Source organism: Bos javanicus, chromosome 8 (genome assembly GCF_032452875.1).
Source record: "Bos javanicus breed banteng chromosome 8, ARS-OSU_banteng_1.0, whole genome shotgun sequence".
In the NCBI taxonomy this organism is placed as follows: Eukaryota; Metazoa; Chordata; class Mammalia; order Artiodactyla; family Bovidae; genus Bos; species Bos javanicus.
Window position 1 is genome coordinate 75,334,985 of NC_083875.1, and position 27,835 is coordinate 75,362,819.

The window sequence follows — 27,835 nt, forward strand, 5'->3', positions numbered from 1 at the left end:
CCATCCAACCGTCATCTTCTGTCGCCCCTTTCTCCTCCTGCCCTTAATTTATTGTATATTAAGGACTCATTTTCACTGATTAATAAGCATAGGAGTCCCCCCCCCAAAAAAAAATAAGCATAGGAGGGGAAAAGATATAAACGAGCTTCAGTGACCATCAGGACAGTAACATTAATTTCCCTTGCCAGCAAATGTTTGAAAAAGTTAAGACTCAGCAAGTATAGAACAAGCTGAGTCCTTCAGACAAGGAGTAAGCAATAAACCATCGACCTCAACCATGAGATGGCAGCGACGCAGATTGAATTAACTGATAGACACCATTTCTGCTGATCTTATTTCTTTTCATGTCATTTTATTTCCTTCAATAAGGGCCATTTGTAGGAGTGATGTTCCTGGTTTAAGGGAGGTGAGGAGGACGAGTTCCATGCAAGGGCCGCAGCGTGGAGTGAACAGAGCAAGCCTGATGGGTGACTCTAGGCTCCAGGGGGTCTCAGCGGAGCACAGAAGAAGGCCCCCAGGCAGTTTGGGGGCACAATCCAGGTGCACCCACACCCATGGCACCCAGCTTCTGGAATGTTCTGCCTCGGAATGCATATGCCCAAAGGAGAAAACCTGGCTTCAGCTGTAGCTGTAGGAGGCATTTGTGGGTGGGGGCAGGACACATTTTGCCTGAAGTGTGGGAAACAAACTCTTACATCCTGCATTGGCAAGCAGGTCCTTTACACCAGCAACACCTGGGAAGCCTCTGTGTGTGTGTCCTAATCTCCTCTTATCCACAGTTGTATTGGATCAAGTCCCATTCTAATGACCTCATTTTAACCTCATTATTTCTAAAAACCTTCTCTAAACACAGTCACCTGTTGAGGTCCTGGGGATTAAGCCTTCAACTTAGAAACTTAAGGGTGGGGGAGGGGACACGATTCAGCCCATAACAGGGGCTCCATCTCTTGTTCCCAGTCAGCTCTGTTCTGTGGCCCTGAGCTCTGCAGATTCCTTACCCATCCCATTCTTTCCTCTCTGCTGTTGAGCTGCCTCTAAGCGATCATAAACAGCAGCATCTCCACTAGCTGGGATCTCCCTGTGGGGAGCATGTAGCTGCCACCCCTCCCCTCCCCCAGCACATACATTTGCAGATGGGGAGTGTGATCATGTTCTCACACACACACACACACATGAACATGGATACACACAAGCGCCTGGCAGCTGTATGAGACCCTGGTTTTGAGAACACAGGTGCGACTCTGACCACCTCCATCCCAGAACTTATGTATGTGTCTGACCTCAAGCTTTGCTCCTCCAGCCCAGCCTCACCTCTCAAACCCCAGAGTTGTTGCTCTCACTTCCCACTAGACCCCAGCTCTTGGCTTGGACAGATCTGATGCCAAGGTACTCAGCGATGATTAATCTGTTCTGTTGGACAAACGTGCCTCAGAGGCCAGTGCGGCGCCAGGCATGGAGCCAAGGGGCAGTGACGGGGACAGGAATGTCCCAAGGAATCTGCCACTGGAAGCTCAGAGCCGGGAGCAAATGCAAGAGCTTGATACCATGTCAGGCTCTGATTGTGTCCCAGTGCTTCTCAGACGTCTGCTCTAACCTTGATGCCTGCCCAGAGAAGTAGGCAAAAAAGCCCACTTCAGGGCTTCCCAGGTGTCACTAGTAGTAAAGAACCCGCCTGCCAATGCAGGAGACCTAAGAAATGTGGATTTGATCCCTCGGTCAGGAAGATCGCCTGGAAGAGGGCATGGCAACCCACTCCCGTATTCTTGCCTGGAGAATCCCATAGACAGAGGATCCTGGTGGGCCACAGTCCACGGGGTCACACAGAGTTGGACATGACTGAAGCAGCTCAGCACACAGGCACATGCCCCCGCTTTACTGAAGAGAAAACTGAGGTTCATGGAGGTTAACCAGCAAAGCACGAAAGAGGAACCCGGGTCTGTCTGCCCTGAGGCCTGGAGAAGGAAGACTTCAGCTAGAAGGCTGCCTGGGCTGTCACTGGTCCCTCTCCTCCCCCGCACACCACCCCCCACTACAGCCACCAACATCCTGTCCTATCTCCCTGTAGCAGTGGGCAGCCTGGTGAATTCCTCCCCCAACTCTGACAAATGAACTGACACATGGGCCCCATGTCACAACCTCCCCTGATCTGTGGCATTAAGGACTCAGTTTCAAGGCCAGGGGTCCTTCAGCTCCAGAAAGCCCCCAAAGACCCTGTTGGGATCAGAGCTCCACAGCTTTTGAGGGAAAACCGGCCACCCTGTGAAGGCTGCCTCTTCACCCTGCTGCCTGAGAGGGGCTGAGGGGCGGAGGGCCGGCCCAGCGGCTGTTTGTCTGGGTGGAGCCTGTCGTCACACTGCTGATCCGCCTCCGGCGGGCCCCTCTGTGCCTCCCTGAGCTTCTGTGCTCACTGTCACCACACTGCTGGTTCCAGCCCCTCTGCTTTGCCCCAGGGCCCTGCTGCCCTGTGCTCTCTTCCCAGACGAAGCCGGAGTCAGCCGAGGCCACTGACCCACCACTGGAGCCATGGTAGGGCCAAATGGTACTGCTGGTCGGGTCAGTTCAGCCGGTCAGCCCCACCGGCTACATCCAGACTGAGCCTGTGAACCTGGCTTGGGGCAGGGGGCAAAACTGGGCAGGCGTGGGGCTGAGGGGTGGCCACAGGGAAGCCTTCAAATTGGACTCGAGGCTCTGAGGAGCCGTTGGGGTGCTGGGGAAGGGATAGAAGAGGAAGGCCTGGGTTGGGCTCCTGTGTCTTTACTCGGTTGCTGTGTGAGTTTGGGGGAGTTACTGCACCTCTCTGGGCCTCAGTTTCTGCTCCTGAAAATGACCGTTGATATCATCCATCCAGTGGTATCGCTGTAAGGCCTAAAAAGGTATGACATGTGGAGGAATCCAGGCACACAGCAGAGGTCCCTCAAATGGGAATCCCTTTCCCAGGGCTCCCTGCTTGGCTTCCAGGCCAGGAAAGGCTACCATGGAGTCTCCCAGACGCGCCCCTTCCTGCAGGAGAAGACTGGTGGGAAAGCTGAAGGCCAGTTTCCTTCCTTCTTGGGCCACCGGGCCAGTTCATGCAGCCCCTCCCCCATTGTCCTACTCAGCCCAGGGCACCTTATACTACTGGGTCTTTCAGAGGGCTCACCACACTGGAGCCGGAACCCAAACACTGCTTTCTCCAGCTGCACCCCTGATCTCATCTCCCTGCTTCTCCTAAGAGCGCTGAGTTTTCTGCATGATCTGCCCAACCCCCCAACCGTCCCGCTCGGCCATGAGCTGATAGAGGAAAATAGTAGCAGGAAGCCCCCACATGGCCACTTGGCTTCAGAACTTCTGACATGTGTTTAGGCTTCCCAGGGGTGCAGAGGGGTGACAAGGGCAAACCGGAGGCTGGCTCAGTGCCGTGGCCTCAGCCTCCGTCTCTACAATGTCAGGGCAGTGGATGGGTGGGGGTCAGGCAGCCTGAGACCACTCACTGGAGGTGACCCAGCTTTTGTCCTATCACATAGGTCCACGGGTACAAGGGGGTCAAATTCCAAAACTGGGCAAGGACCTATGGCTGTTGCCCGGAGATGTACTTTCAGCCCACGTCCGTGGAGGAGGTCAGAGAGGTGAGTATCTTGTCTCAGAACAGTGCCCGATGGTCCAGCCACCAGATCTCCAGTTCCATCCGGAGATGTAGATCAGAAATGCCCCCAGAGAGGAGGCTGAGAGGAGGACTTCCCGGCTAAGACCCATATCCCCACCCCAGAATTGCTAGCCGGGCAACAGCACCATGGGGTTGGCTCCAACTGAACTCTGCTCTCACGTGACCACCTGGGGTGTCCACCAGTGACTGTCCGGTTGTTATTTCTGGCTCAGGCCTCTTCCCTGAGCTGCAAATTGGCATATGACTTCTTTCATCAGAGACATAACAAACTTTGATGTCCCAAAGGATGTTTTTGATGTTTCTTTGCTTTCAGCCTATTCTATTGCGGTCTTCCTAACTCTGTACCAACCACCTGGTTGCTCAAACTAGAAGCCAGGAAGTAGGTCACTGTCCTTTCTTTACCCTTATCTGACTTCAGCAAGTCCTGGCTTGGAAGTTTCTAGAACCCACCTCCTTCTCTCCAGCACTGTTGTCACTAAGCCCAGGCCACCGCCCCTTCCCCACCTGCCATGGCCTGAAATGGCCTCACTACTGATCTCTGTCCGAAGCTTTGTGACCCCGTGGACTGTAGCCCACTAGGCTTCTCTGTCCAGGGGATTTTCCAGGCAAGAATACTGGGGTGGGTTGCCATGTCCTTCTCCAGGGGATCTTCCTGACCCAGGGATCAAACGCACATCTCCTGCTCTGGCAGGCGGATTCTTTACTTTTGATCACAGGAAAAACCAAGCTTTTTCCTACCTCTGTATCTTAGCCCTTGCTGTTCCCACTGCCTGGGATGCCTGTCCCTTCACTTTTCACGGGACCAACTCCTTTGCATCCTTTAGCACTCAGGGTAAATCACCTCCTCAGAGACTTCCAGACCACTTCATCTGAGGATGTCCCCATCTTCTGCATCTCAGCTCCTTGCTTATTTCTTTCACTGCATTCAAAACCTGCAGTTATTTCATTGACATGAACTTTTTCATGCCTTTTTCTCTCTCCCTCATAAGGATGTAAGGCCACATTTTTCCTGTTTTCCATTGGATCCTTAGCACACCTAGCCCTTTATCGGGCACACAGGAAGCACTTAATGAATATTGTTGAATAAATGAGTGAATGAATGAACGAATGGACAAGACCCAACCTCTGCTCTTGAAAGGCTTACCCCTAAGACAGGTTGCATAGGACTAACCCAGAGGATGCAGATGTTTCACTAGTATTAGCAGACCACAAAGAGGGGAGAGATTCACGTGTTTGTGAGCCTGTTCATACGTGTGTGTGAGGGCACTCAGAGGAGAGTGGTGGGAATGACATGGTCACCACTGGTGATCAGCACCACCTGCTTCATATCTGTGGTCTCACCTGTCCCCATCCATACCTGTGAGGTAGTGATTATTAGCCCATTTAACAGATGGGCAAACAGGCTCAGAAAGGCTTTGGAATTTCCCCTTGTTATTAAATACTAAGTATCAGAGCCAGATTTTAAACCCGGATTCGAAGCCCCCAATTTCTTAAGCAGAAAAATGAAGAAAAATGATCACTGTGTCAACCCGGAAAATGAATAGGAGCTCAAAAGGGAGCTGGGGCAGGGCAGTGGGAGATGAGGGGAGGACAGGTGGAGAATGATCAGAGTCTTCAGTGGCTGGTGGGGGATGTTTGTGGAGTAGAGAGGGCAAAAGAGGAAGGCTAGGAGGTGGAGTGGCTTTGAATGGATCCGAGGTCCTTGAATGCGGAGAAAACAGGCTTCATACTGAGCTGAGGGCTGATGTCCTGCATGCGAAGTTTGTTCCAAGCCGTGCTGGCCTGCACCCCGCTCACTTTCTGGTCCTTCTCTCTAGCTCTTTCTTGGAGTGGCCTGCACAGCGGCTTCCAGCCAGGCAGCACCTGGGGGACTGGGGGTGCAACACCTGGGTTTCCCGGCTGCCTCGCAGAGAAAGGCCTGGGCTGAGGCTGATGCAGATGCTGCCTCCACAGGTGCTGGCCCTGGCCAGGCAGCAGAACAAGCGGGTGAAGGTGGTGGGCGGTGGCCACTCGCCCTCAGACATCGCCTGCACTGACGGCTTCATGATCCACATGGGCAAGATGAACCGCGTCCTCAAGGTACTTGGAGCGCTGGGCTCCCTGCCTCTGCCCCACCCCATGCCACTCCATCCCAGACTCCAGGGTGGACGCGGAGCCTCCTTTTCCCTCATGCATCATCCCCTCCTGGCCTCTGAGTCCCAAAGTGACGCCCCCCATTCCTGGTCCACTTGTGGTCACCCTCACCTCCCGCAGGCCTGCCCTGGACTCCTTCAAGCCTCACATCTGGTCTGTGTGCATCCTTGTGGCCACAGAGAGGATGTCCACAAGTCAGGCCCCCAAAGGTGGATTCATGACAAATCCAAGATTTGCACCTAACTTGTTCTGCATATAGGGAAACTGAAGATCAGAGAGGGGGAGTGACTTGCCTAAGGTCACACAGCTGACCAGTGGCAGAGCTGGCCACAGACTCAGGAGTCTGACACCAGCCCTGTGCTGGGATACATTAATCCAGGCGTCTCACACCCTCCCCTGCCCCGCCCACAACCAGGAGCCTGCCAGGGAGTGAGAGTGCAGGCATGTGCAGGGCTCTTGTTCTCACCTGCCAGGGCCAGCTCCTCTGAGCTGTCTTTTTTGCCTGGTACCCACCCCTCCAGCTCTGCTAGCAGAGATTCTAGATTTCTCTGTACTATGTATTTCCTGATTTGCTCAGGCCAACCATCTCCACCCCGTAGAAAATGCTCTGGTCAAAACATCAGTCATGGCAGGAATTAACTCTGATCGCTAATTAGTGAGGACCGGGCTCTGGTAATTGATTTTGCCCAGGCTGTGTGCTCAGGGTCAGTGAAGTGTGTGTTCCGGAGTCCACAGATGTGAATCCTTATCTCGGTTCCACTGCGGATGTTTGTGTGACCTTGGGCAAGTGACTTAGAGTCCCTGAACTTCAGTCTCCATGCTGTGAAATGGAGAGACTACTCCTCCCCTCCCTCCCCCACCACCCCTGGGCAGCCATGGGGGTCTCAGGGCATAGAGCCACTCTCCCACATGGCTGAGGGGACCTGAGCACCAGTCCCAGCCCTAAGGTGACCTTGAGTAAACCTCTTCTCTTCCCTGCCCCTTATTTCTCTCCCCTGTGACTAGAAGGGTTGCACAGGACAGTCCCTGAGCCCCAGCACTCTAGGGCTCTGCCTGCACGCCCTTTTGGCTGCCTGCAGCGGGAGGCAGCTTGGGCTGACTGTGGGCTGGGCCAGATATGCTTGTACTCACAGCCTTGCGTGGCTGCAGGACGAGGGCTGGGTGACAGCCTAGCTCACCTTAGCCTGTGCCGGTCTCTTGCAGGTGGACACAGAGAAGAAGCAGGTGACCGTGGAGGCCGGCATCCTCCTAGCTGACCTGCACCCCCAGCTGGACAAGCACGGCCTGGCTTTGTCCAAGTAAGAGCCACCTCGCCCACTCCCAGGGCGGGTGCCAGTGATGCCCATCACTCCCAGCCCTGACCTCAGCCAGACACTCAAGGATCTGACAGGGGCCAGAGAGGAGCACATTTTAGGATGAACTTGTTTCTCTGGATCCCTGTACAGGGTACCCATCTCCCCATCCCCGGGTGTCCAGGGGCTATTATATGTGAATAGAAAGAAATTGTTGTTTAGTTGCTAAGTCATGTCTGACTCTTTGCAAGCTAAACTGGGGACAAGATTCCCAGGCAGGAGATGAATCAGCTGTTCTGCTTTGAGGGGCCTCGCACCACAATCCTGGGAGATATTGTCCCAGGAAGACTAACCGTGTCCCTCCTCCTCTCCCCAGCCTGGGAGCTGTGTCAGACGTGACCGCAGGTGGCGTCATCGGGTCTGGAACCCACAACACAGGGATCAAGCACGGCATCCTGGCCACACAAGTGAGTTCACTTGCTTCGATGCTGACCACCAGGGAGAGGGGAGGATGGGTCAGGGCCCCTTCACCCTTGTCATCGATGCTCCTGACAAGCAGGCATTCCAGCATGGTGTCGGCAGAGCTCTGTGGGGGCCTTGAACACATTTGGGTCTCTCTTCTGATGGAGACTCTGCAAGGCCCTCCAGAAACATTGTCTCTCTGAACCTCATGAGTCCCCAGCAGACACAAGTGACGAAGGCACCCCCATGTGTGTTGACACAGCCCCATCTCTAGGGAGCTTCCTGGCCACCCTGGGGAAAAGGGCAAGCAGAGCAAAGGGTTCCATCCCCAGGGAAAGCTCTGAACTGGAAGCCAGGCAGGGCGAAGGGCCTTTTCAGGTTAGCAAGTTGGGGAGGAGCCAAGAAGGAGCTGAGCACATGGGCCTGGGATCACATCTGACCTTCACCCAAAAGCTTTTAAGATTTTTTGATGTGGACCACTTTGCTTCCCTGGTGGCTCAGATGGTAAAGAGTCTACCTGCGGTGCGGGGGACCAGTGTTAAATCCCTGGGTTGGGAAGATCCCCTGGAGAAGGAAATGGCAACCCACTCCAATATTCTTGCCTGGAAAATCCCATGGGTGGAGGAGCCTGGCAGGCTACAGTCCATGCGGTCGCAAAGAGTCAGACACGACTGAACGACTTCACTTTCTTTTCTTTCACTTTTTACAATCTTTATTGAATTTGTTACAATATTGCTTCCTTTTTATGTTTTGGTTTTGGGCATGTGAGATCTTAGCTCCTCAACCAAGGATCAAACCCCCTGCCCTCTGCACTGGAAGGCAGAGTCTTAACCACTGGACTGCCATGGAAGTTCCCACCCAAAAGTATTTCTTAAACTTCATGGGAATCCAGTATGGGGCACAGATTTGGGACTCAGATGTGGGGCCAAAACCTGCCTCCCACATGCATTGGGTGTGCACATGTGTGCAGGTTGTTTAACTCATCTGGGCATCCCTGTTTTCAGCTGTTACCTCAAGAGAATCTTCCTCAACCTGTAGGAGGTTGGGGGTTAATGAGACAGTGTGTATGAGAGCCTGGGGGCCCAATGACAGTTCACGACACTTGCGTCGGGAGCCACCCCTTCCACCTGCAATGCAGGAGTCCCTGGTTCGACTCCTGGGTCAGGAAGATCTTCTTGAGAAGGGATAAGCTATCAACTCCCCACCCCTTCCACCTGCAATGCAGGAGTCCTGCGTTCGATTCCTGGGTCAGGAAGATTCCCTTGAGAAGGGATAAGCTATCAACTCCAGTATTCTTGGGCCTCCCTGGTGGCTCAGACAGTAAAGAACCTGCCTGCAATGCAGGAGACCTGGGTTCAATCCCTGGGTTAGGAAGATCCCCTGGAGGAGGGCATAGCAACCCACCCTAGTATTCTTACCTGGAGAATTCCATGGACAGAGGAGCCTGGTGGGCTACAGTCCATGGGGTCACAAAGAGTCTTTCACTTTCACAAGGGACTTTCACTTTTACTTTCTTTCCCTTAGGAAGCCCAGGTGAGTAAGACAGGCCCTGGCACATGGGGGTGAGAGCTCCTCTGTTTAATTCTACACTTATGCTGATGGCAGGGAGCAAGGGGAAGACACTGGCATCTTTAATATCTACTGTCCCCCAGGCACTTAACTGGGTGCTTCACCCAGTCTCTCTGAGTTGGTTATGACCCTCATTTCACAGATGAGGAAACAAAGAGGTTAAGTCACACATCCAAGATCACACAGCTGGTGAGTCAGTGCCCACCTTTATTATTGCTGGACCCCGCTGCTGTGTTTCACTGGCCAGTGCTCAGCTCATCCCCAAATCTCCAACAAAGTCTGTTTGTTTGTGTTTTTAATAAAAACCATCCTAACGCCCTCAGTCCCACAGCAGGCCACTGTGCCCCACTTCTGCCAGTTTCTCTTCTCTGGTTTAGGTCGCTGTTAACCAGAATTAGTTCAGCTTTATCTGTTCTCTCACCCTGGGCACCCTGCCACCAACCGCACATGTCAAAAGCAATTTCCATCCCAGTAAGCAGATAGCAGAGTGTGGAGAGGAACTTCAGCAGGCAATGAAAGAGGGTTCCTCTGGAAACAGGAGCCCAGGGCAAGGAGAGTGATGTTCATCACCTGTCTCCAACTGGGCGGCCCACTCTGCAGAGCCCAGAGATTCTGCGTTTGGTAGAGCCAAGTAGGGGAATCTAGTTCCTAAGGCAAGGGAGAGGTCCCCAAATGAGAAAATGGACTAGACTTGGCTGAGATGGTGCTCAGGTGGGCAATGAGCAGACAGCCTGCAAGGGACTCTGGTCCCCAGGGCTGTGTGTTGGGACAGCAGAGCCAGCTCCGGACCCCCAGATGCATGCACACCCTTTGCCTTTATGAGCCATTTCCACCCAGGGCCTCGTGCTCTTTGGAGTTGATTTCATCTTAGCTCTCTTCCGGGCAAAGGTCAAGCTTGCTGAATCCTGACTTTGAAATCCACAGGATGAGCAAGGCAGCTGGGGGAGGGCAAGCCACTGGGGTGCCATGGAAATGCCTGTGATGGATGGGCCCCCTCCCTGCTGAGGGCTGATGCCACCCAGAAACAGCCCCCCTCACTCCATTTCTCCTTCTACCCTCCCCCAAGACTGAGGCTCCCTCGGGCTGTGATTGGAGACCTAGCTGGGAAAGTCTCTGGGGCCAGAAACATGGTGGGAATCATGGCCAGGTACATCTGGGAATCGGAGACACTTGGCCTCATTTGCAAGGACAAACAGGGAAGTGAGGGGTTTGCCAGAAGCCTGGGGATGCTGAAGTGTGGTTCTTCTCCCACCGCCAGGTGGTGGCACTGACCCTGCTGACAGCCAATGGGACCATTCTCGAGTGTTCCGAGTCCAGCAACGCAGAGGTGTTCCAGGCTGCGCGCGTGCACTTGGGCTGCCTCGGAGTCATCCTCACAGTCACACTGCAGTGTGTGCCCCAGTTCCACTTGCAGGAGACCACCTTCCCCTCAACCTTGAAAGAGGTACTGTCTCTCCTTTGCCACTGCTCAGCCTCAGAAAAGAAATGGAGGACATTAATAAGTCATGCTCCTCTGAGCTCCTCTGCAGGTCCCCAGAATGGGGCAGTGAGCTGACCTCACCAGCCCTTCCTTGACCCCAGAATACTGTGGCAGTATCCCTTTGTGAGCAGGTCAGTGGAGCTCAGAGGAGCTGGATGATGAGGGGCAGAAAGGATGGCTTCTGAATGATAGGATTGTTTTTTGAATGAATGAAAACCCATGTTGGTTAGCTGGGAAAATGGATGATTGGATGGATGGATGAATGGATACATGGATGGATGACTAGATGGACAGATGATCAGATGGATGGATGAATGGATGATGGATTGATGCATGGATGGATGGATAGCATGCAATAGACCAGAAATGCCTGATAAACATGGATCTATCCCTGGTAATTGCTAAGCTACAGGACTCAAATCTATGGTTCCAAGTCCCTCAGCATCTGAGCTCCTCCATAGTCAACTCACTATTCAATATGAGTAGACCCTCTGCACAGATGGAGTTGGTAGTGATGTGAACACTACTGGCCCCACATAGTTATGGTGGAATTTGGGGTCAAACTGAATGCTGGCAGTACCACCCCCAAGCTGTGACCTTGAGTCAGCCATTTAACCTTGCTGAGCCCATTTCCTCATGCAAAAACAGAGTAAATCATGTTTACCTGAAAGGATTGAACCTGAGAATTAACTCAGATAACACTTGTAAAGTATCTAGTTCAGTACCAAAACACGCTCCCCAGGGTACCTAGTCAGTGAAAAATGGAAAATTCTGTTATCTAGCATCTGGTCTAAAAAATCCTTACCATTGGAATTTCTAATACATTATAAACCTTACAGCAAAGGATTTAAATGCAGAAGGTCCTTTATGCAGAGGCATGGTGTTTGGTGGGGCCTCCCTGGTGGCTCAGCGGTAAAATGTCTGCCTGCAGGAGATGCAGGAGACGCAGGAGATGCGGATTCAATCCTTGGGTTGGAAAGATCCCCTGGAAGAGGGTATGGCAACCCACTCCAGTATTCTTGCCTGGAGAATCCCATGGACAGAGGAGCCTGGTGGGCTACAGTGGGTGGGGCTGCAAAGAGTCGGACCCAACTGAAGCAGCTGAGCACACATGATGTTTGTGGAACTTTAGCCCCAGAACTCTCCACTGGTGGCTGACAAAGTGATTCCAGGGATGCTCTTGGGCAGGGGTCCCCATTCCCTGAGATCTAATGCCTGATGATCTGAGGTGGAGCTGATGTAGTAATGACAGAAATAAAGTGCACTTGAATCATCCAGAAACCATTACCCCTGTCCTGGTCCTTGGAAAACTTGTCTTCCATGAGACCAATCCCTGGTGCCAAAAAGGTTGGGGATGCTGGTCGAGGGGATGCGGCATTGATTCCTAGAGCATCAATGCTGAGCATGTGTGGGCCAGTCTTGGCAAATGAGTTGCCTGATGCTTTGGCCCAAGAAAGGATTACAAGGACATTTCGTGGAATTGTTTGGCAGTGATACTGTGTGGCTAAGCCAGGGAGCTCCAAGAGGGTAGAACCAGTCCACCTGGAGCCACCCCAGACTCTGAGCCACCTCAAGAGCCTGCTTCAACTAGTCACATCCCCAGACCAGTGTTAAGGGGCTGATCTAAGCTTCTTGTTCACTCCAAGCAGGCCCTAGCTTCAAATACAGTCACATGCCGAGGATGAGGGCTTCTACATGCTGCATTTTAGGTCGATGCAATTCAGCGCAAAGCAGAGGTCGACACTCCCCTCAGGCCGTGAGAGTAGATGTGGTCACCCACAGAGAGAGGGCTTGGCTGAGGAGAGAAGGGAGCCTTAGTGCTCAGTCCAGAGCAGAGCAGCCAGACGAGTCCAACGCTGTGAGGAGTTGGGGAGCAACAGCAGGGTCTGGTCATCAGGAGATCACTGCTGACTTCAGTGAGCATGGTGTCAATGGAGCGGTGGGCAGGTTAAGGGGTCGGCATCTCAGGCAGAGAAGGGAGATGGGCAGAGATCACCTTCAATAAGAAAGGGACCACCTTCCGGCCTCTCACTTAGGTCAGAACTTGTTCATTTTTAAGCTGAATAATTTGACCCAGAGATAAAGAGATTGCTTCTTCTTTTGCCAGTAGGATTGGCCCCGGGGCTCCTACCAGGGCATTAGAACCAAGTGGACAGACAGACTCCACCCTCTTCCTGCTCCTCCTTTGACCTGGCAGAGATGTATTAAGACTGACCACACCTAAGGCCTGGTTCTTGCAGTCTTATCTCAGGCTGTCCCCCATCCCCAACACACATACACAATTACACAGCAATGAATGCTCGGTGAGTATTTAGAGGGGCTCTGGGGAGGCAGGCAGCCCCAAGCCTGATTGTGCAGCTCCCTCTGTGGAACCTGGACCAAGCCCTTCAAACTTTTGGAGCCTTTATTTTTTAAATTATTTGTCTGGTCAGGTCTCAGTTGCAGCATGTGGGATCTAGTTCCCTGACCAGGGATCGAAACCAAGTCCCCTGCATTGGGGGCATGGAGCCCTAGCCACTGGACCACCAGGGAAGTCCCTTCTTGGCCATTTTAAAAGTAGGGTCAGATTAGATGAACCTGAGGTCTTTTCCAGCCCTGACATTACATAAACCAGTGCAGCACTTGGATACAAAACTGTGCCCCACCCTGGAGACAGAGGGTCCTTCTCTCCCCTGGAGCATCTGGGGATGTTCTTGGGTCTTATCCCTGGGGAGGGGCATGAATCCTGGTGTGGATTCCCCCACCGTTCCCCTGTGACCCCGGCCCATCCCTCGAGGGCTCACAAGGCTAGATGCTGCTCCTCCTCCTCTTCTGTGAGTCAGCAGGTCCTCTGTGGATTCTCTCTCTCTCCTCTGCACAACTCTGGCTGCTCTTCCACCCGGAGCTGCATGGGTCTCCACCAGGCCCATCATCAGTGTCCATCACGCCCATGGACAAGCCTTCTCCGCCCAGTTTTGGCCACAAACAAGGACTGTGCAGAGGGTGGGTGGCATTTACAACCCTATGATTTCCTCCCAGGGGCGTGTGCTGTCCATGGCCCTGCATTCAACTCTCTTTTACCCTCTCCGCTCAGAGCAGCCTTTAAAGGGCCCCTTCAAGGGGCTGGGAATGCTTGGGAGGAAGAGTAATATGCAGGTGGGAAGCCGAGTCCCAGGCTGCTCCCTGCTCCCAGTCTGCTCAGTGACTGATCAGAAAACTGTCACTGGAGCAGCTTCTCCTCACTCTTGCTCCCCCTGAATGTTTTCCTTCCGAAAAGAAAAATGATGAGACCTCATTTCCAGGAGCAGGCAGGTGCCTGAGAACCAATGTGTGCTTAATCACTTAGTCGTGTCAGAGTCTTTGCAACCCCATGGACTGTAGCTCACCAGGCTCCTCTGTCCATGGGATTCCCCAGGCAAGAATATTGGAGTGGGTTGCCATTCGCTTCTCCAGGGGATCTTCCCTACCCAGGGATCGAACCCGAGTCTCCCACATTGACAGCAGATTTACTGTCTGAGCCACAAGGAAGAATTTATTAACATCCACCCCTCTCTGAGGTTACCCTCTCCTGCCCACCCCTGTGCTGTGTGTGGTCCATCTCAGACGCAGCTCCCTGCTTCCCAGGTCTGATTCTCTTATCTGCACCTCAACACAGCTTCTGAAGGCCGCTCAAAGCCATATGAGGGGAAGGGAGAGTTGGAATCAGTGCTTCTGGGCAGAGGGGCCAAGAAAGGGGTGGCCTCCCTGGCTTCTTATGACAAGGTCTCAGCATTCCCAACTTTCTGCAGTCCAACTGGTATGAAATCACAGTCAGAGAGAAGACTGGAGGATTTTGGAAATGGCTGTCAACCTTTGCCCTTTATGCCATGCAAATCATAATGAGATGTGAGAAGTACAGCCGGCTGCCTGCGTCACCGCCTCCCCCCGTGCCGCAGGAAGCAGGGTTGGTCCCTGGGACACACCAACCTTGTCAGCAGCATCCCAATGCCCGCCACTCTCTTGAGTGGCTGGCCAGTGACGACTAGGTAACCCCCAACCATGGGACAGGTAGCCCTCAGCTTCTGCTCACAGGCCTGGTAATCAGTTCTCGTGAGTCAGTTCAGTAGGGTGCTAATTTTGGAGGGGATGGAACCCTCTAGAACCCTTCCTGCCAATGACATTCCAAGGAAGATGTTCCTCTGGGGCCCACCCGCTTTGATGGTGCTCCCAGGAACCACCAATTAGACTTGAGGAAACATGATCCTGGGGACCCTCCTCCCCCAGATAGGATTGTTTGTAGGCCCTGAAGAGAGTCACAGTGGGATGGGTCCAGGGCAGGGGGCTCCATCCTTCAGTGACCACACAATGCTCAGTTAGGGACCACAGGGACACAGAGCTGGGGGGTACATGCTGCCTGCTTGGAGGAGCTTGGAGTTTAGCATGGGAGGAAAGATATGCCTTGTCCCTCTAAAGCAGGGAGGAAAAGAAATGACAGATGCCAGGAGAGAGGCACAAAGTGTGCTGTGAAAGTGGCTCCATTACTCCATTCTGGTGGGAACCTGGGCGCCCTGAAAGGGGTGCCACCGTTACTTTTACTGCTGAGATTCTGGGCAACCTGGGAAGGCCCCGGAGGCTGGGACAGGAGGGAAGGGGGATTTTCCACTCTCTCAGTCCCATCCTCCAGGCAGAGCTCCAGACCATGTTCCCATCCTCCCAGGAGAAATAGTTCTGCCCAGAGGAGATGGGCCATGGGTCCATCACCCAGTCAGGATGGAAGTGATAGTGACAGGGACCTGGTGTTTCTTCCTGAACTTTTCACGGATCTACAGCCCAGCAGAAGAGGGCCTCCTCTTCCAATAAGGAATCATAGGGCGCTTTCTTTTCTTGGACTCCAAAATCACTGTGGACAATGACTGCAGCCATGAAATGAAAAGACACTTGCTCCTTAGAAGAAAATCTACGACAAACCTAGACAGCATATTAAAAAGCAGAGACGTCACTTTGTGGACAAAGGTCCATATAGTGTTTTCCAGGAGTCATGTACGATGTGAGGGTTGAACCATTAAGGCTGAGCGCCAAAGAATTGATACTGTCAGACTGTGGTGTTGGAGAAGACTCTTCAGAGTCCCCTGGACTGCAAGGAGATCCAACCAGCCCATCCTAAACAAATTAACCCTGAATATGCATTGGAAGAACTGATGCTGAAGCTGAAGTTGCAATATTTTGGCCACCTGATGCGAAGCTAACTCATTAGAAAAGGTATGATGCTGGGAAAGATTGAAGGCAGGAAGAAAAAGGGATGACAGAGGATGAGATGGTTGGATGGCATCACCGACTCAATGGACATGAGTTTAAGCAAACTCCAGGAGATGGTGACGGACAGGGAACCCGGGTGTGCTGCAATCCACGGGGTCACAAAGAGTCGGGTATTACTGAGCGGCTGAACAACAACAGCAAAGAACCCTGCCGCATTTACTGTGTCCAAGTCCCTATGGCAGCGGATAGGATGAGGGTTTGGGAAACTGGCCCACAGGCAAGATCTGGGTCACTGCCTGCTTTTATAAATAAAGTTTTCTTGACACACCGCAACGATCCTCATTAACGTATTGTCGGTGGCTGCTTTCATGCTACCACAGCAGAGGTGAGGAAACAGAGAGAGCAAAGCCTAATATATTTACTATCTAGCCCTTAACAGAAAAAAATGTGCTGATGTCTGCCCTCGAGAAGAAACCAAATGTGAATGAGAGGCTTGATGACTTTCAGGACAGATGTATGCTTCAGTACCTGTAATATACTTCTGGGATGGATGTAATATAATAAATAAACACCACTTAGAATGGAAGGAGACAGCATTGGTGGGGGTAGGGGTGGGGTTGAGTTGAGCATCTGAGTTACAGCACATCTGAATTCAGATCTGACCCTTTTCACGTGGTCACTTGTGGGCAGTGGCAACAGAACTGGACAGAGTGTGTGGAAGAAGTCCTCTTAGTGCTGAACTATTCGGGCTCGATTCCATTGGAAATGGAGCCCTGCTGGGGATTTTTGAGCTGTGTCTTGGAATGCTTCCCTGTGGATGTTGTCTGGAAAGATGAAAAATGGGGAAAATTATGAGGCTAGTGCAGAAGAGCCACTGAGAGCTAAGAAGGGCCTGGACTAAGCCACGTTAGCAGGAACCGATTTTAGGGGAAGGCTGGAGAGATATGAACAGAGATGCAATCGGGTGACTCACAGCCTGGGCTCACGTGTGGCAGGGGAGGTTCGGGATGGCAGCCAGGTCACTGGAAGGTGACAATGGTCCGCCCATTCCTGTATCTCCTGGGCCCCATCAAGCATCAGTTAACAAGTCAGGGGTCCTCCCTGAAGTGATGACCAGGACCCAGAATCCTAAAATTCCACTGCTCCCAGGTGCTCCAAATTGAAGTTTTAGATGGACTCATTCCTTGGTGTTTCACCTTGGTTTTTCCTTCCTTTCTGGCCAGATATGGAAATCACAGGTGGTTTTTGTTGTTGTTCAGTCGCTGAGTTGTGTCCAGTTCTTTGTGACCCCATGGACTGCAGCGCACCAGGCTTCCCTGTCTTTCACTATCTCCCAGAGTTTGCTCAACTTCATGTTCATTGAGTCAGTGATGCCATCCAACCATTTCATCCTCTGCTGCCCCCTTCTCCTTTTGCCTTCAATTTTTCCCAGCAACAGAGTCTTTTCCAATGAGTTGATTCTTGGCAGCAAGTGGCCAAAGTATTGGAACTTCAGCCTCAGCGTCAGTCTTCCCAATGAGAATTCAAGGTTGATTCCCTTTCAGATTGACTGGTTTGATCTCCTTGCTGTGTTTACAGCTTGTAAACTACTTTCACATCCATGACCTCCCTTGGTTCTCACAAGAGTCCTGGAAGGAAAGAAGGAAGGAAGGAAGAAAAGGACAGAAAGCTATTTCTGTCTTGGTTCTACAGATGAAGAGATGCTGCTTCCTGAAACTCGCAGCTGGGAACCTGGTGGGGAATAGGGCTAGATCCCCAGATGTGTGCCAGGATTGCTCACATTCAGAACCTAAACTCTCCACTGGGTACATGCCACAGGCAGGCACTCTACTCAGGAGCTTCAGCATAGATTATCTCATTTCATTTGTACAACTGCCCATGTGTTGTTGGGGAGGGTGGGAAACCAAGGCTCCAGGGATATAGATCCGGCAAGGTTGTGCAGCTGCCAAGTCACCAGGCCAGGCCTTGAATCCAGAACTTACTCCAAAACCAGCACTCTCCCCCTCCCTCCCAGCTGCCTGTCAAACCCCAAATCTGCATCTCCTTTGGCTCAGAATCTGTCATGTGTCAGCCTGATGGGTGTCAGGGAGAGATGACTTGCTCTGTGACATCTCGACGTATACGGATGAGCCATTCAGAGTCAGACACTCCTGTTCATTTTATTAAAGCCCACTGCAGTGTCAGGGGTTGTGGGAATAAGAGAGGATGACAGTGAGGCTGCCAGCGACAGTGGAAGAGTGATAGTAGCAGCAGCAGCTTACTCCTGTATGGAGCTTACCGTGTTCATGACACCACATTAAGGGCTTTCTAGGCATTAGTGTGTTTAATCTTCATAACAATCCTGACATAGATACTGTTGTTAATCCTATTTTGCAGATGAGGAAATTGAGGCACTTGCCCAAACTTATACAGCTAGTCTTTGTTCAAGTCAGGATAACCAAGAACTCATTTTTATCCTCTGCATAATTCAATGAAGTCAACCTATAAAGTGGACCATTTTAATGCCCGTGGCATGCGTGTGCTCAGTCGTGTCCAACTCTTTGTGATTCCATGGATGGTAGCCCACCAGGCTCCTCTGTCCATGGGATTATCCAGGCAAGAATACTGGAGTGGGTTGCCATTCCTTTCTCTAGGGGATCTTCCCAACCCAGGGATCGAAACTGTGTCTCTTGCATCTCCTGCATTGGTGATAGATTCCTTACTACTTGACGTCCAGCATCTTATAGGACACACCCCTTGTTATTTGGCAATGTTAGGACAATTTGGGATATTTTCTTTTGATGGGGGGGCCCAACTTCCAGCATCCCCACCATCAAATGTGACCAACACAATCTCTGCTCCTTTCTCAGGTTCTTGACAACCTGGACAGTCACCTGAAGAAATCCGAATACTTCCGCTTTCTCTGGTTCCCACACAGCGAGAATGTCAGTGTAATCTACCAGGACCACACCAACAAGGTAGCTGTGGGCATCTTCCCCATTCCCCCACACTGCCCAGCTCCCAGGGCACCTAACACTTATTATCATCCTGATGATCGGTGAGAGATGAGAGGAAAAGCAAAGGGTGAACATCCCTGAGCATGAGGAGAGAAGCACTAAATGCCAGAGGGTGGAAGGAGAGGGAAGGTGGTCCCAGTAAGGGTCCATGAGTCTGTGAGCAGGGATACAGGAGTAGGAGGTCAAGGGACAATCCAGATGTGGGAAGCAGAGACAGTGGTGTTGGCAGGACTGGCTAATGAGTCCTAAGCAGTCAGGATAGACCTCAGAAGCCAGCTAGCGCATCCCACCTTCACTCCAGCACCCCATCCTTCCCACCCCCCAGGGGAAGAAACCCATGGTTCTGTCTCCTCACCACCATGTCCTTGGCAAACAGGCTGCTTCTCAGCAGAATAAAATAAAGCCATCACTTAGGAAGATGTTGGAGAAGGCAATGGCAACCCACTCCAGTACTCTTGCCTGGAAAATCCCATGGATGGAGGAGCCTGGTAGGCTGCAGTCCATGAGGTCGCTAACAGTCGGACACGACTGAGCGACTTCACTCTCACTTTTCATTTTCATGCATTGGAGAAGGAAATGGCAACCCACTCCAGTGTTCTTGCCTGGAGAATCCCAGGGATGGGGGAGCCTGGTGGGCTGCCATCTATGGGGTCGCACAGAGTCGGACACGAATGAAGCGACTTAGCAGCAGCAGCAGCAGGAAAATGTTGACCGGACAAGTCAGGCAAAGGCCAGAACACCTACTATGTGTATGGGGCTGGCATGGGGTTCATAAAGGGTGACTGCTGAACACCAGGCTCATCAGCTCTGCAGAGAAGAGACATAGGCATTTCTTGGTCTTGAGCAAAACGATCACATAAGCACGAAACAGAAGGGGACAGGACATGGGGATCGGCAGTGCCACCAAGAATGAGGCTTTCAATCATCCTGGCAAGTGGGTTCCCCCTCCCCCAGCACACACACTCTCCTGGGACACTCAGCTCCAGCTCGGAACTGACCACAGACTCTGCTTCCCAGCCGCCCTCCTCTTCAGCCAACTGGTTCTGGGACTACGCTATTGGATTCTACTTACTGGAGTTCCTACTCTGGATCAGGTAGGAATGCTACTGTATCTTTCCCCAGCACCTGCCATCTACTTCTGGGGATGTGGTCCATCAGGAGAACAACATCCCACCTTCAGACATGCAAACTGGGTCTGTCTGCATGGTCCAGAGCAGTGAATTCCAACGCTGTGGAGCTTTTTTTAAAAATACCCATGCCCAGGCTGCACACCCTGACTCATGGGTGATGTGAACCTTCCTATTGTCCAGTTTCTTACCTCCTTCCCAGCCTGAAGTCTGTGTTCAGGCTCAAGCACCAGACACATAACTATGAGTGATGAGGAAGGCCTATGGGTCCTTGAGCAGTGATGCTATATTCAGCCAAGACGTGGAATGGCATCTGATAAAAACTTTTGAAATGTTTCATACACATAAATAATATAGGCAACACATATTTAAAGTATGTTGCTGCTATTGTTGTTGTTCAGCCACTAAGTGTCAGACTCTTTGAGACCCCCTGGACTGTAGGCCAGCAGGCTCCTCTGTCCATGGGATTTCCTAGGCAAGAATACAGGAGTGGGTTGCCATTTCCTGCTCCAGGAGATCTTCTTGACCCAGGGATCAAACCTACTTCTCTTGTGTCTCCTGCATTGACAGGCAGATTCTTTACCACCTGGGAAGCCCTTATGGTGTATAGACATATTTAAACTTATTGTAAAGTGTATCCATCTAGTCTTTTATCTTGGAGACTTTGGTGTCTTATTAAAGACAGTGAGTCCAGCCTGGAGGCCATTGCTCCATCAGATGATGGATTGGGGGTGAGAGTGGAAAATGCCCAGCCAGACTTCTCTCCCCTTCCATCCCAGCAGCCTGGCAGCTTTATGTACCTGTGTCTGTGGAGTCCAAGCCAGGAAGCATCCAAATAAATTGAGCTCTAAATCACAGTGGCCACATCCCGGGCCGGGACACATGCTCTGAGGGAGCTCCATGGCCTGTGAGCCCCGCCCATGTGGCTCTCATTTAGTAGCTTCTGAAAACCATGTCCACTTGGCCTCACCCTTGCAGCTCTGGGCCGCTTGCTGAGCCATGTGCCCAAGGATGCAGTGGTGAAAGCTAAATGATGGATTGGGTCTTGGTGATTTGGCTTCCCTGGTGGCTCGGTGGTAAAGAACTCGCCTGCCAATGCAGTAGACACAGGTTCGATTCCTGGGTCAGGAAGATCCCCTGGAGGAGGAAATGGCAACCCCCTCCAGTATTCTTGCCTGAGAAATCCCATGGACAGAGGAGCCTGACGGGCTACAGTCCACAGGGTCACAGAGAGTTGGAAGCGACTTAGGACGCATGCACTGTTGGTGAGAATATAAACTGGTGTAGCCACTATGGAAAACAGTATGAGGTTTCTCAAACAGTTAAAAACAGAATTTCCCTTATGACCCAGCAATTCCACCTCTGACTATATGTCAGAAAGAACTGAAAGCACAATTTCAAAGAGACATTTGCACATCTGTGTTCACAACCAAAAAGTGAACATAACTATCCAACTGATGACTAAACAAAATGGGACATATAGCTATGCAATGGAAAACCAGACAGCCTTTAAAAAGGAAGGAAATTCTGACACAGGCTACAATGTGAGCAAATCTTGAAGACATGATGAAAACTGAAATAAGCCAGACACGTAAGAGGACAAATATTGAGGATTCCACTTATACGAGGCAGCCAGAGCAGTCAAATTCACAGAGACAGGAAGTATGGAAGGTTGTGGGAGAAGAATGGAGGTTGCCGGAGGCTGGAGGGAAAAATGGGGAGTTAATTTTTAATGGAGACAAGAGTTTCGGTTTTGCAAGATTCTGGAGATCCACTGCTCAGTGATGTGAATATACTTAACACTACGGAACTGCACACTTAAACAATGGTTAAGAGGCTAAATTTTATGTGTTTTTTTTCTTTTAAATCACGATTAAGATGAAACACTCTAACACTAAAAACAACCTAGTCATTAAAGAGGGAGAGAAGAATAAAACGTAGGCTAAAATCCATAACTGGAGCCCTGGGCAGCCACAGAGAGAGTGTTGCAGGGGGATCTTCAGGTTCCCTGGAGGGATTTCCAGGCTGCAGATTAGCACATGTGGCACAGGATGTAGAGAACGAAGCCCCGGTTTGTAAAGGACTCGGTCCACTGCCCACAACACAGCCAGTACTTAACCGCTGGATAATTTGATGATCATGACCCCTCTGGCCTGCCCCCCAGCACTTTCCTGCCAGGCCTTGTGGGCTGGATCAATCGCTTTTTCTTCTGGCTCCTGTTCAACGGGAAGAAGGAAAACTGCAACCTCAGCCATAAGATCTTCACCTACGAGTGCCGCTTCAAGCAGCATGTCCAGGACTGGGCCATCCCCAGGTAAGGGCCGAGTGGGCCACCCTGCGGGTGGGTCAGCAACATATAGCTCCCTTTGGGTCCTGCTCATAGCCTATGCACTGCCAACCAGGCTCCCCATCCTACCTGTTATTTCTGGGGGAAACGGAAAGTTCCAAATCCCCGTTCAGTGTCCTTGCATCATTGTGCCTCTCGGGAAACCAGCCAGGGGATCCACTCCACTCTCCCCATTGGCCCCTCTCCAGCCATGAGGCTGGGAGAGCAGGTTTAGACTTGAAACATAGGGCTTTGTGGCCAGCATCTGGTTCTTCTGAAAGACTGTACCCTGTGTTCAGTCCCTCCGTTAGCAGAGCCCACCTGGCAGGCTGGGGGCCTCTTCATGGGGAGGGACCCTCTTGAGACGGAGGCTAGGTCTGTACCCGACTCACTGCAGCTTCCTCTCTGAATTGCCCCTCTTTGTCTTTCTCCAGGAAAAGGGGGATCAGTGCTCAGGGCTCAGGAGATCCCTCTGTCACAGTGTTCAGGGGCTGGGGCCACCAGACTCTCAGGGCTGGACTATTAGAAAACGTAGGAATCTTGGCATCAGAGTGGCTTGATCCTATCTGAAGAAGAGGAGGCCACGGCCTGGGACAGCTGTGGCCAGAAAAGAGACCTGAGGAGAGCCTCCAATTGGGTGGGGGTCCTGGGGGCTGGAGCAGGAGCAGGAGGTAGCTCTCTGCTTCTGTGAGAAGGACTTTAAGAGCAGAAGCCATGAGGAAGGGGCTTCCTGGGGGCCATGCTGAGCCTCATGGGACATCTCCGGAGGCCCCTTCCTCAGGTCTGGGTTCCATCCCCTCTCCCACCCTGGGCCGAGGGCAGAGAGAAGACCAAAGAGGCCCTGCTGGAGCTGAAGGCCATGCTGGAGGCGAACCCCAAGGTAGTGGCCCACTACCCCGTGGAGGTACGCTTCACTCGCGGGGACGACATCCTGCTGAGCCCCTGCTTCCAGCGCGACAGCTGCTACATGAACATCATCATGTACAGGTGAGTGGTTCGCTCGGGGCGGGGCGGGGCTGGGGAAGGCGGTAGTGAAGGGGCGGGGCTGCGGAAGCAGGTCCCTGCGCTTCGAAGGGCCCCTCCCTCCTTCCCCAGCTTTCAAGGCCAGTTCAAATGCCACCTTCTCCAGGGAGACTTCCCTGGTCCTAGCAGCAGAAAATAGTCTCTCTCCTTCCCGTTCCAACAACTACCCTTTCTAGCTGTACTGTGTTAATGTGGTCATTAATGTTAATTAATATATAATATTATTGTTAATTAGAATTGTTTTATTTATATATAATAATTATAATTGTTAGTTATTATTGGAGATATTATTAATATGTACTATTAATTAATATGTAATACGTAATGGGCTCCTCTGGTGGTAAAGAATCCACCTGCCAATGCAGGAATCACAGGTTCAATTCCCTGGGTCCAGAAGATTCCCCTGGAGGAAGGCATGGTAACCCATTCCAGTATTCTTGCCTGGAAAATCCCAGGAGCCTGGTGGGCTATAGCCTATGGGATCACAAAGAGTCAGACACAACTGAGTGACTGAGAATACAGGCAAATAATAAATGCTGGAGAGGGTGTGGAGAAAAGGGAACCCTCTTACACTGTTGGTGGGAATGCAAACTAGTACAGCCACTATGGAGAACAGTGTGGAGATTCCTTAAAAAACTGGAAATAGAACTGCCTTATGACCCAGCAATCCCACTGCTGGGCATACACACTGAGGAAACCAGAAGGGAAAGAGACACGTGTACCCCAATGTTCATCGCAGCACTGTTTATAATAGCCAGGACATGGAAGCAACCTAGATGTCCATCAGCAGATGAATGGATAAGAAAGCTGTGGTACATATACACAATGGAGTATTACTCAGCCATTAAAAAGAATACATTTGAATCAGTTCTAATGAGGTGGATGAAACTGGAGCCTATTATACAGAGTGAAGTAAGCCAGAAGGACAAACACCAATACAGTATACTAACGCATATATATGGAATTTAGAAAGATGGTAACGATAACCCTGTATACGAGACAGCAAAAGAGACACTGATGTATAGAACAGGCTTATGGACTCTGTGGGAGAGGGAGAGGGTGGGAAGATTTGGGAGAATGGCATTGAAACATGTGAAATGTCATGTATGAAACGAGATGCCAGTCCAGGTTCAATGCACGATGCTGGATGCTTGGGACTGGTGCACTGGGATGACCCAGAGGGATGGTATGGGGAGGGAGGAGGGAGGAGGGTTCAGGATGGATTTTCTTTTAAAAATTTAGAAAAAAATAATTAATAAAATTTTTAAAAAATGAAAAGAATAAAAAAGAAAAAAAAAAGAAAATACAGGCAAATGTTAATATTAATGTTAATATGCAAAGCTACCCTTTGCAAAACTGATATTAAGGAATGACAAGTTTATGCTGTCTCATGTGCTGCCCTAGGCAATGATTCTGAGAGCCCGGAACATTGGGTTGAGGACTGTGAGGCCAGGTTTCAGTTCAGCAGAAAACAGAGTTATGCCTGAACACGGCGCCCATCTAGCCAGCTCCGCCAGGCCATAGGCAGACACCTTACGCTCATACTGTGTTACTGTTTCCTGAGTTGGTTGGGCAATGACCTCCCATGTGAGGCTTAAGGACACACACAGTTTAAGAAACTCATCTTTTCTAAAACTCCTTGCTTAAGACACATCTATCTTCCTTCCCATCCACCACTGATACTAGTCCTTCCCTGACTTTGTAAAAGACAAACAGACCACCTCTCACCCAGCCTGAATCTTACTATGCTTTATTTCTCCCATCTGTAAAATACCCCCAAACTCAGGGGATCCCAAGGGACAATTTAAGAGGGCGCTGCCCTGGAGGGGGGTCCGGAAGCCAGAAAAGAGAATTTCAGAAACCCACACTGAACAGAAGGCAGCTTATTTCACGCAGGGACAAACTTAGGGCCTGGCTCAGTCCTCAAGATGTCTGTCCATTTTGTCCCTGTGAATGCAAATTCAGAAGCAAGAAAATTCGCCTGGGGGCTGCATCATAACATTTGAGTTTTTGTGAGTTCTGATTCTTCTCTGTCAGTAAGTCTGACTTTGCAGCAAGGACTGACCAACTAGGTTATATTGGCTGTGATTTCCATACATCAAATGAGGTGATTCTGATAGAAATATTTATATATCTATTTATTTATTATTAAGATTTTTTGTATATATCTTTTAAATAATCTTTACATTAAATTTTTTACATTTACATTTTAAACTATTTAGATTTAAAATTCAAATCTTTAAATAACTGTATGTGCTATGCTTAGTCACTCAGTCATGTCCAACTCTTATAACCCTATGGACTGTAGCCCACCAGGCTCCTCTGTTCATAGGATTTTCCCTCTGTTCATGGGATTTTCCAGGCAAGAATACTGGAGTGGGTTGCCATTTCCTCCTCCAGGGAATCCTCCCAACCCATGTCTCCCGCATCTCCTGCATTGGCAGGTGGATTCTTTACCACTAAGTCACCAGGGAAGCCCAAATAAGTGTGTGTGTATATATACACACACACAGAGGGAAAAAATGTATTAATTTAAAATTATTCACACTCATACACATGGGGTTGCAAGGAGTCGGACATGACTGAATGACTGAACAACAACAAAAATACAGCAACTTTCAGTTGACAGTTAAAATATATGTAAGAGGTTGTAAACTTTTTCCAAATCCATCTGAGCAAAAGCTGCAGGATGCTGAGTCACTGCCATCCGTGCTGTGTGGACAAGTGCTGGGCAAGATGCCTGATAACCATGGGTGAGACCACACAAGACAAGAGCATAGCCTCACCTCCTTCTGCCCCCTCCTCAGGCCCTATGGCAAGGACGTACCGCGGCTGGACTACTGGCTGGCCTATGAGACCATCATGAAGAAGGTGGGAGGCAGGCCCCACTGGGCCAAGGTAAGACGCGTCTGTTGGAGCCTCACCATGGGTGGGAGCTGGGCAGCTACTGTGAGCCAGGGCTTCCACCAGAGGGCGCCTCTCTTCCCTATTGTCCGGCCTGCCCAGGGCTCCAACCTCCTGGGGAAACTGTGAGCTGAGCAAGTCAGAGGAAGGAGGACCTCCACCACCTCAACTAAACCAGCTTCTCTGCATTCATGTTCCAGCAGCCCAGTGACTGTAGTTCCCTTCGAGTTTTTAGTGCTCACTTTTCATTTTATTTAATTCTCATAGAAACCCTATAAGCAGGCTAAGGCAATGAGTCCATTCAGCAGACAGGAAACTAGGGGTCTCTCAGAGATGATGGGACCTACTAATTAGCAGTAGAACTGGGGCCAGAGCCCCCTCCACTGCCCAATGGCAAATGGAACGGGAACTTTAATACTGCATTTTAACCGCTTCCTTCTCTGCTTTCCAAGAACTTCCTCCCTCCTGTTTGGGTTCTTCACAGTATATGTATGTGCATGCATGTATGTGTGTGCGTATGTGCACACACATAACACATGTGTTTGTGCATGAGCCTATATGCATGTATACATGTGCATACATGCAGACATGGGTGTGGTACACGCATGTGGGTTTATGAGTGTGTGCATGCATATACCTGCACGCATGTGCTCTGTGTGTGCCAAGGGATGGGGGATCACACATGCAGGCACACAGACACAGGTTTGCAGCCCCGCTGAAATGCCGGCTCCGGGAAACAAGGCCTGTTGTCTCCGGTTGCTTCCTCAGGCCCACAACTGCACCCGGAAGGACTTTGAGAAAATGTACCCGGCCTTCCAGAGGTTCTGTGCCATCCGAGAAAAGCTGGACCCCACGGGGATGTTCCTGAACGCCTATCTGGAGAAAGTGTTCTACTGAAGCACAAACAGAAAACAAGTCTAGCCCACCTCATCCCACCTCCAGGCCCACCTGCCACAGGGCTGAAGGCTCAGTGTCCCGCTGTCCTGATGGGGAACAGACGTCTCCCCTGGGGCCCTCTGCCAGGACACCCACAGCTTCTCTGACCCACAGCAAGGAACCTGGGTCTGGGCATCCCCTGCCTCCTTCATCCTCACAACACCCTCGGTAAGGAAGAGCACCAAATCCCTTTACCTCTCCAGCAGCATCCTCTTGGCCCAAGCCTGCAGTCACCACATCCTGTTCCCAGGACACAGAGAAGCCCCCAAACATTCTGTGTATCTAGGAGGTAAGGATTCGGCCATTCACAGGTTCCACCTGCTGGCTGGATGTCTGGAGCTCCAGGGGTCACCCTGCCTACCCTCATAAGGAGGAGTCCCACCAGCATACGTTTAGACATAGAGGTCGTGTGTGCTGTGCCCTGCTTCCTTTCACCCTCCAGGGTCTTTCAGATGCTCAGAGGCATGTGCCCTGCCCTGGGACTGTTCTCTTCAGGGGGTCCACTTGTCCACCTGACCTCCCATAGCCCAACCTGCAGCATGTCTATTCCAGGGATGTTTGGAAAGGGGGACTTTCCTTGCCTTCTTTTTAATAAAGGCCAAGAGTTCATTTAGTCTAGTCTCTGCTCCTTCCTCTCCATCTCCAAGGTAATCCTTTGGGAACAGAAGGCTCCTTGATTCCCCAGCTTCCCTCCAGAGTCTTGGACTTGCCTGGAAAATGCTCTTCATAT

At 51.2% G+C, this 27,835-nt stretch overlaps 1 protein-coding gene across 1 annotated transcript; it reads left to right on the top strand.

Annotated features, from left to right (window-relative positions):
* Positions 1-118: 118 nt before the first annotated feature.
* On the top strand, positions 119-27,718 carry LOC133252910 (L-gulonolactone oxidase). The gene is made up of 12 exons (XM_061425913.1): positions 119-2,526; positions 3,504-3,605; positions 5,597-5,722; positions 6,980-7,074; positions 7,445-7,535; positions 10,358-10,543; positions 18,643-18,750; positions 19,807-19,883; positions 22,081-22,230; positions 23,065-23,229; positions 26,073-26,163; positions 26,938-27,718. The coding sequence occupies exons 1-12, from the start codon at positions 2,524-2,526 to the stop codon at positions 27,064-27,066; spliced, it is 1,323 nt and encodes a 440-aa protein (XP_061281897.1). The 5' UTR covers positions 119-2,523; the 3' UTR covers positions 27,067-27,718.
* The last annotated feature ends 117 nt before the right edge of the window (positions 27,719-27,835 follow it).

What these genes read in the sequence shown, in the direction of transcription:
- LOC133252910 (XM_061425913.1), top strand. An exon ending in AGATGAACCGCGTCCTCAAG is followed by an intron (nt 5,723 to 6,979) that starts GTACTTGGAGCG and finishes GGTCTCTTGCAG; the next exon opens with GTGGACACAGAGAAGAAGCA. An exon ending in GAGTTCCTACTCTGGATCAG is followed by an intron (nt 19,884 to 22,080) that starts GTAGGAATGCTA and finishes CCTGCCCCCCAG; the next exon opens with CACTTTCCTGCCAGGCCTTG.